The sequence below is a fragment of the Teleopsis dalmanni genome, chromosome X, assembly GCF_002237135.1.
Source record: "Teleopsis dalmanni isolate 2A chromosome X, ASM223713v2, whole genome shotgun sequence".
NCBI classification, from domain to species: Eukaryota; Metazoa; Arthropoda; class Insecta; order Diptera; family Diopsidae; genus Teleopsis; species Teleopsis dalmanni.
In genome coordinates this window covers 85,796,279-85,804,447 of record NC_051848.1, presented here as the reverse complement: position 1 = coordinate 85,804,447, position 8,169 = coordinate 85,796,279, and the positions used below count along the sequence as shown (strand labels likewise).

The following is an 8,169-nucleotide window of genomic DNA, read 5'->3' as shown; positions in this document are numbered from 1 at the left end:
CTTGCCAAAAAGCTGACGCCTCGTTACTGCTGTACGGAGATGACGTTCATACTCCACTATGGACGTTGAAGCGATAAGTAAATGAATAATTTAATTTTTTTTATAAATTTTTTAAATATATGAAATATGTATAAGTATTTATTTTTTGTTGTTTTTATTATTAATTTATAAGTTACTAGTTTTATTATTAGTTATTAATTAAAATAAAACTTACTGAAAATTCGAACTAAACATCGCCTTATTTTTTTTCCATTTGGATTTTGATTTTTTAGTGTTCAAAGTTGTTCTGAAGCCCCTGTTGTCTTCTCAGAACCGATATACGCGTCATTTTTTGGCAATCCTCTTCCCAAAATTTTTTCATTCTTTTCTCAAAAAGTAACTCATTTAAATTTTACTCTTTATTTAATAAAAATTACTGCCCAAATTTACCAAAGTCCAGCACTTTCTTCCGTTTCTAGAAATCAATGAAAAAAGCACTGTAATTAATTGTTTTTGAATAATTAGTAATTTTTTATAAATCGTTGCAAGTTGCAATTTAAATTTGCTGCGTTTTCTTCCATGCTGATATATTTTTTTCTGATAATATAACATTTAATATCATCTGCTTACAATTAAAATGTAAACAAAGAAAAGCTCTACAACTAAAAATTTTGACACATAAACGCTCTTTCCAATTGCTTAAGTATTTTGTGCTAATGTAAATGACAAGAAGCTCAATGTTACTAAGTAACTTACAAGGTAAGCAGTGGAAACGCAGTATAATACTACGTTTCCACTACGTACTTAGTAAGTCATATAGTAACATAGAGCTTTTTGAGTTTACATTATCATGAGTTACTTAAGGAATGGGAAAGAGATTTTATGTGTCAAAAAGTTCTAGTTTTAGAGCTTTTATGTGTCAAAAAGTTCTAGTTATAGAGCTTTTCTGTGTTTACATATTAATTGTGCGGAGAGTGATTACTCTAAGATTAGAAAATGGTAAGGAGGATAGCCTGTCAGTTTTCGCATATAACTTCAGGGCTCTGTCCCTTATGTATTTTTTGATCGGGTCTATTCTAAGGTCTCTTAGCATGTCGTTTATGCGGATGTACTAAGGCACTTTGAAGAGCCTTCGGAGAGCCTGACTTTGAGCGACTTGTAGCTTTTGTATAGTAGAGTCGGCAGCTTTGCTAAACGCGACACACCCATAAAGTAATGCTGGACTAATTATTTGTGTATAGATCAGTTTTCTGTTCTTCACGCTAAGGTTGTTGTATTTGAAAAGTGGTACGTACGTACTGGAAACATACTATAAGATTCATTTTTTGAGAAAACGTATTATTCGACAGATGGCAACAGTGATGTCAATTTGTTACTTCGCAATTTTAGCAACAACTTGTGTTTCGCCACACTTCAGAGCTCTTCGACATGCATCTATATTTAAGAGTAATGGATTTTTTATTTCACAGTCTTGGTTAAATAATATAGTTTTCATTAATTAAAACCCAATAAAACATTTCATATTTGTCGCAAGACTGCTTTATCGCACAATTCTTTTAGGTCGTGTGCGAGTTCGAGTTAATTGAGGTAAAGTAAATTGAAATTTTCTATTGATTTTTCGCACTGCATTTAAATAAATATGTAAATATTTATTTATTTATTGAACTCATTTATTATCTTTGGTTAAACATTTTCAAATTTATTTATTTATTTATAAAGAGGTTTTTTCGGACAGTAGTGAACTACAACAACAAAAATTTTATTATTTATATTATTTTAATTAATTGAATTTTTGGCTGACCATACAGCTGTTTTGAGTATTGCCAAATACCCATCATCAGTGGTCTTAGAAATAATTCTTGTATTTAATTGTTCGTAAATAATTATTTTTTGAGACTGCAAGTACCAGGAATCGAACTCGGGTCCTGCCAAATTTGAAGCTCAAAGTCAGCGCACCTCAACCAACTGATCCAAAGCCGTACTTAACTTTAATGTTCACATATTTTTCTGGAATTTTGTTACTTTGATGTGGAAGTTTTATGAACAAATTTTATTTGCTGTGTTTATATTAGAACGAAATCATAAACCAGCTGTAGAATAATTGAATTAATTCATTAATTATATTTTTATTTTTTAATTGTTAAATTTCAATACTATTCTGTTTGTAGAGGCATTTTTTTTTACATATTTATTTATTAAACATCTTATAAAATTTTCACAATTGTAACATCAAATTTACTTAATTTTTATCTAATTTACCCTTTTCGAAATTCTGGCAAATACCAACATTCGCTGCCATGTTGATATAATTTACTATTTCTCTCAATTTACCATCAATTTACTCGAACTCCCGCACGGCCTTAAATGAGATATATTGTAAAAAAAACACAAATTCTACTATAAAAGGTTATTAACAAATTTGTAACCAAACCTTCTTGAATTGATTTTTGATATTCATTTCAATTTAAATAAAAAATAAATTGTGAAAATATATACATATTTGATTTTTCATGAGGAAAAAAATATTCATTTCTATTTTGCACTTATCGTTGAGGCTGTCTCAACCCACTTGTGTTCTCTGCTTATAACAATCAAAGAACATCTGTACAAGTATTCTTTGTTGACAATCATATTCTCTTGCTAACAGCTGATTATGAACTGTCAATGCATAACAGCACCAAAAGTAAGAGAAAACACAATATAGAAGCGAATCAATTTGTGATAAAAGCATAATTTTGTTGAAACAAAATCTTGCAAAAATAGTGTACAAAAATTATGAGCGGTAACATACATGGCATTGGTTGGTTTCCAAATTTTTCTACAAAATTCGTAGCATGGGGCCAAGAAATCGGTTTGTATGAAGTTTGCGGAAAAGAAAACGCCTCTTCAAGAAGTAAGTATTTATATATTTTTATAAGTTATTTGTGTAAGCACTGCAAAGCTGTATTAAAGGTCGTCTACACAATATACCAGCAACATTTTTAGCAACAGAAGTACGTTATCAGTATGCGCGTTGTGTGCAACCTTCTTATCATCGTGATCGACCTATAATTGCAGTGGGTTTGAGTGATGGAAAAATTGGCATAAGTAATTTTTATGATGCAATTGATAGCAGTTGGGAATATAGTAAGTAACAGTTAAAATTTTCCTCACGTTTCAAATGATAATGTATTTAAACATTTAGCTCCTCGTCAGCAACGTATGTGTCTTTGTTTGGCTTGGAATGAGACAGAGCCCAATATATTAGCAATTGGACATGATCGACATCGTTCCGATTCGTGCATAACGATTTGGGATATTGAACGTGGCTTACCAAAAGATACAGGTACAGGTTTATTTAATTTATAAAATAAAATTAAAAGTTTTAATTAAAATTTTTTTTTAAAAGCGAATTTTTTTGGCGTGTCAGAGTCTGCACATTCAATTTGTTGGGATAAAAACTATCGATTACTAATAGCTGGCATGAGCCAAAAACATATTAAAATGTTTGATTTAAGACGTGAGTCAATTGTTTAACAGATTCCTTATCTTTAATTTTGATTTTGTACGCTATCTAGAGGCTAATGCCGCTAGCCAATATGTGCAAACAAAAACAGTACATGGGCTATCGGTAGCTCCAAATGGAAACTATTTATGCAGTTACGTGGATTCACTTATAATGTTATGGGATTTGCGGGCAATTGATCGTCCCCTTAAACAGATACAATCTGCAAAAAACCACTTACAGCTAAGTTGGTGTCCAACAAGGCGAGTTATTATTATTTTTTATTTTTAAGTAAAATAAATATTTTACAACACAATATTTATTGTATCTTACAGAACAAGTTTTCTTTCTTCATTGCAACGTGAATCACCTTTCATGACTTTATATGATGTACGATCCGTTGATGTAGAAAAAAGTCGTGAAGTTTATCATGTAAAGAAACAATTATTACCATTTAGTAATAAACTTCAATCGTCTATAAAGGGGTATTCCCTATCCTGCTTGTCCTGGCATCCAACTGATTTTGAACGTGCCTTAGTATTATCTGAAGCTGGTAAGTCTTTTTTTGAACTTAATATAGTATGGTACTTAAATATTAAATTAGGTAACATTTTGGACTTCAAGCTACCAGTCTCCATATTAACTGCCTACAGCAATCACAAAAAATTACCACTTCTATTGCAACGCCCATTATCCGCACCAAATACTCCAATACGTAGTAATTTATTAAATGAAAAACAAAGTATTGGAACAAATCCTGCCTTAAATTTTGATATAATAGATACGGATCTACTTGAGCGGGATCTCGTTGATATGACACGACAACGTGCGTTACGTGACTATGGTCTAAAGATTGAAGTCAAGCGTTTTAATGATCTTGATAACTATTTAAAAAATGTTTGGCTTAGTCTTAACAACTTGTATCGTGATGAATGCTTAACAGGACTAAAGTCAATATTAGGTATTAGTTTGAGCTATCAATCGGATCCCTTGTCAACATCCCGAATTGAATCACATGTGTTACAATGGCCAGAATTCATCAATAATTCGAATAGTTTAGTTTGTTATCGGTGAGAAACATTATTATTATCGTTTTTAAACAGTTAAAAAAATAAATAATTACAAATTAAAATGAATATCTCACATTCAAATTTGTATTTTTCAAGCAGAAGCGAACAACGAGATTTAGCCATTAAACTTTGTGGCTGGTCTACAGAACAGGATTTTGAAAGCTATATAACCTCACTGTGTGATAATAAGGTAATGATCGTGTACTATTATTATTATTATTGTTTTTTTACTGTCTTCATAAATTTCAAAGGAATACAGTCGCGCAGCAATGATAAGTGTTTTTCATTTAAAAATTCTTTCCGCTTGTGATATTTTATCAAAGACTGCAGATATTTTACGCGATCCCAGCATGTTTCGAATTGCTGCTATAGCCTTATCCAGTTTTAATGCGGATCGTTGTAGTTCGACATGGCGTAACCAACGTTCAAATGCAAACATGCAAATACAGGATGCACATCTACGTGCAATATTTTCTTTCCTTACAATAGAAAATGATAGTTTCGATGCTGTTTTGGTGAGTTTATTAGTTTCAATCTTATAATATCAATATGTTATAATTTTTCGAATGCGTTTACAGACTGAAGAAGGTGTATCACTAGCAGATCGGATCGCATTTGCCTGTAAATATTTATCTGAAAGCAAACTTTCTGAGTTCGTTAAACAGCAAATACAGAAATCAATAGAAAGGGGTGATTTAAATGGTTTGCTATTAACTGGAGAGTCTCTAGATGGTATTAATATATTACAAGCTTATTTGGATAGGACATTTGATGTACAAACAGTGGCTTTAATTGCAATTAATTACTTTCATAAAGAATATTTTAATAGTAAATCAATTCAATTTTGGATTTCCAGGTCAATAGTTACTAATTCTTACGCTACAGTTTTTGTGTTTAAATTCTTTTTTAATTTCTCAGCTATTTGGATTGCTTGAACTCATGGGGATTTTGGGAGAAACGTGCAGAGTTAGAAATAAAAATTGAAAATGCCCGCTCAACAAGTCGTACAGCACGCACTGTTTTTCTTTCATGTAATTTTTGTGGTAAATCTGTTTCGAATGCGCTGCAGGATGATAACCGCGTACGTACTGCTTCAACAAATGTAAATAAGGTAAGAAATGTGTATGTATTTACAAGCATTATAAAATATAGATTAAATCTTATATTAATATAGTTATCATCCTGTCCTAATTGCCGTAAGCCTCTGCCTCGCTGTTCATTGTGCCTTCTTCATATGGGTACCATGTTAAACAACTTTTCACCTATTGAGAATGGAACTGAAAATATTGGGTGGCAATCAAAACCATTTTCGAAATGGTTTTCTTGGTGTCAAACTTGTAGACATGGCGGTCATACAGAACATATTATGCAGTGGTTCAAGTGAGTATATGAAATACGATAGAATTATATGCATTAAAGACATTGCAAGTTAAAAATCATTTCAAAACAAACAAAATTTTTGTTGACCAATGGCATTTTAAGTGATTATAAATGAATTCTCTTGTAGTTGAGAGTTAGAAGAACACAAATAACAAAAATTATTTATTAAACATAACCCTGGTATAGAGGATTTTTGTAATAAAATTTCGAATGGAAGCAATGCTCAACGATAAAGCAAAGAAGTTTTCTCCTGATATGGTTGTTGTTATTGTTATAACCCGTGAGGATCTCCTTTATCCCTTTGGGTGGTAATGAACAGCACTTAGTCATCAAAATTAACGATGACTAAGTGCTCCTGGACGTAGATCCGGCAGTTCTACAAAATTAAAAGTATGTTTACTATACATGAATTTAATGTATGGTTACTTAAAAAATTTTCTCTACTCTCTTCATGATAATGGAGTTTCATTTTTTTTTTTAATTTGTATTTAACTTCACATTGGACGAGGAATTTATTATAATTCTTTGAAATATATCGAAACTTGATAAGTTGGACTAATTATTTTTTTTTAGTAATAGCATCAATCGCAGCGATTTATACTTTATACAGGGGCGTAACATTACAAAGACTTATTGTTTAATTTTTTCAGAAAAGTTTGTTCTTTTCTAAATAATTGATTTATTAATTAATTATTAATTATTATAAATTTAAAAAATTATTAAAAGTATTGATGTTATTTTTCTTTTCAGACAAAATGCTGAATGCCCAGTTTCTTCGTGCTCCTGCAGGTGCTTCGACATGGATACAATTGTACAAAATAATCATTGTCAGGAAATATAAGCCATACATTTTTATCTTCTTAAGAATTAACTTGATTTTTTGTGTGATTGCAATTTATTTACGACTTTCGCTAGGAGAACAAAATTTAAATATTGCAAACAAAGAGAAAAACAAATTTACAATTACAAAAATTCATTGATTATGACAAATGTCTATTTTCGTGAATGTTTCTTCATTTGTATTTATGATCTTAAGTTAGTTTTCAGAAATTAACCGAAAATATTTTTTTATTATTATTAGACATCGCAATTCTGCAAAATGGGATATTTATATTTTACATCCTAGCGATGTCGAGCCTATACACAAAGTCGATTCATAGAAAAATGAAGAGATTTAAAATTGTCGAATGGAGAAGATTTTCACAGCATTGAGGAAACTTCATTCCAGTAATCAGGGGAGAGAGATGTGAACATACATTAAGACCGAAAAGTTTTCGGAAATTCTCATTTAAAATTCGCGCGCTGTATATTTTTCGATATTTTAAGTTTATGTAGTTTGGCAGCAATTAAGGACAATTAATATGACAAAAATGAGCGCGATCTGTCAGACAGTTCGTTTACGGCAGCTGTTGAAACCAGTTCACCTCAGTAGTGCGTTGCGAAAAAAACAATGGAAAAAAATATTGAACAAAGAGTTTGCATCAAATTTTGTGTTTCGAACGAAATTTCGTGTGCAGAATCGTTGCGAATGCTACAAAAGGCTTATGGGGAATCAGTTTTATCGAAAACTCAAGTTTATGAGTGGTACAAAGCCTTTCAGGACGGTCGTACGACCGTCGAAGACATTTCGCAACGCACTACTGAGGGTGAACTGGTTTCAACAGCTGCCGTAAACGAACTGTCTGACAGATCGCGCTCATTTTTGGCATAGTAATTAAGGACAGTGCTGCCAAACTGCATAAACTTAAAATATCGAAAAATATACAGCGCGCGAATTTTAAATGAGAATTTCCGAAAACTTTTCAGTCTTAATGTATAGGCTTAATACTTAGTGAGCTAGGTTCATCTAAGCCAGAAAGCACGGGCATAAACTAGAGAGATAGGGTAATGGTGAAGAGAGTGGGGTTAAAGCTCATACACGCCGGTGAGATTAGCGATAAAGTTTGTGAATAGGGTCACGAATGCCGCGGAGGAATGGTGTGAAGATTACGGTCGCACTTATTGAAGTAGTGTACTCGTCAACACTAGTGATCTTGACATTGTCATAAAGAATAAATATGGGGAAGTGCTTGCGCTTGTAGTTGGTGCAATCCCGAAGAAGTTTCCGCTCAAATAGGCGAATTCTTTCTTTTTGGGCCAAAGAGATTACAGACTATATGGGAAATATGCAAACGAGTAGGGGCAAATAAGTTGTTTATAGCAGAGCAGCTTAACTTTGCAGCTAAGCTGATTGTGCCTTCGAAGAGCATTTTTGAG

The 8,169-nt window shown here is 31.9% G+C and overlaps 1 protein-coding gene across 1 annotated transcript; it reads left to right on the top strand.

Annotated features, from left to right (window-relative positions):
* Positions 1-2,548: 2,548 nt before the first annotated feature.
* On the top strand, positions 2,549-6,784 carry LOC119690254 (GATOR complex protein MIOS). Its single transcript, XM_038105274.1, has 13 exons — positions 2,549-2,872; positions 2,932-3,105; positions 3,164-3,304; positions 3,368-3,478; positions 3,537-3,726; positions 3,799-4,016; positions 4,068-4,533; positions 4,633-4,723; positions 4,785-5,048; positions 5,112-5,389; positions 5,452-5,644; positions 5,708-5,913; positions 6,664-6,784. Exons 1-13 carry the CDS (start codon positions 2,755-2,757, stop codon positions 6,752-6,754), a joined length of 2,541 nt encoding a protein of 846 aa, XP_037961202.1. The 5' UTR covers positions 2,549-2,754; the 3' UTR covers positions 6,755-6,784.
* Positions 6,785-8,169: the final 1,385 nt, after the last annotated feature.

Coding starts and splice junctions, on each gene's coding strand:
- LOC119690254 (XM_038105274.1), top strand. CDS start 2,755: ATGAGCGGTAACATACATGGCATTGGTTGGTTTCCAAATTTTTCTACA. Junction 3,305..3,367: donor TGGCTTACCAAAAGATACAG/GTACAGGTTTAT, acceptor TTTTTTTAAAAG/CGAATTTTTTTGGCGTGTCA. Junction 5,049..5,111: donor ATAGTTTCGATGCTGTTTTG/GTGAGTTTATTA, acceptor ATGCGTTTACAG/ACTGAAGAAGGTGTATCACT.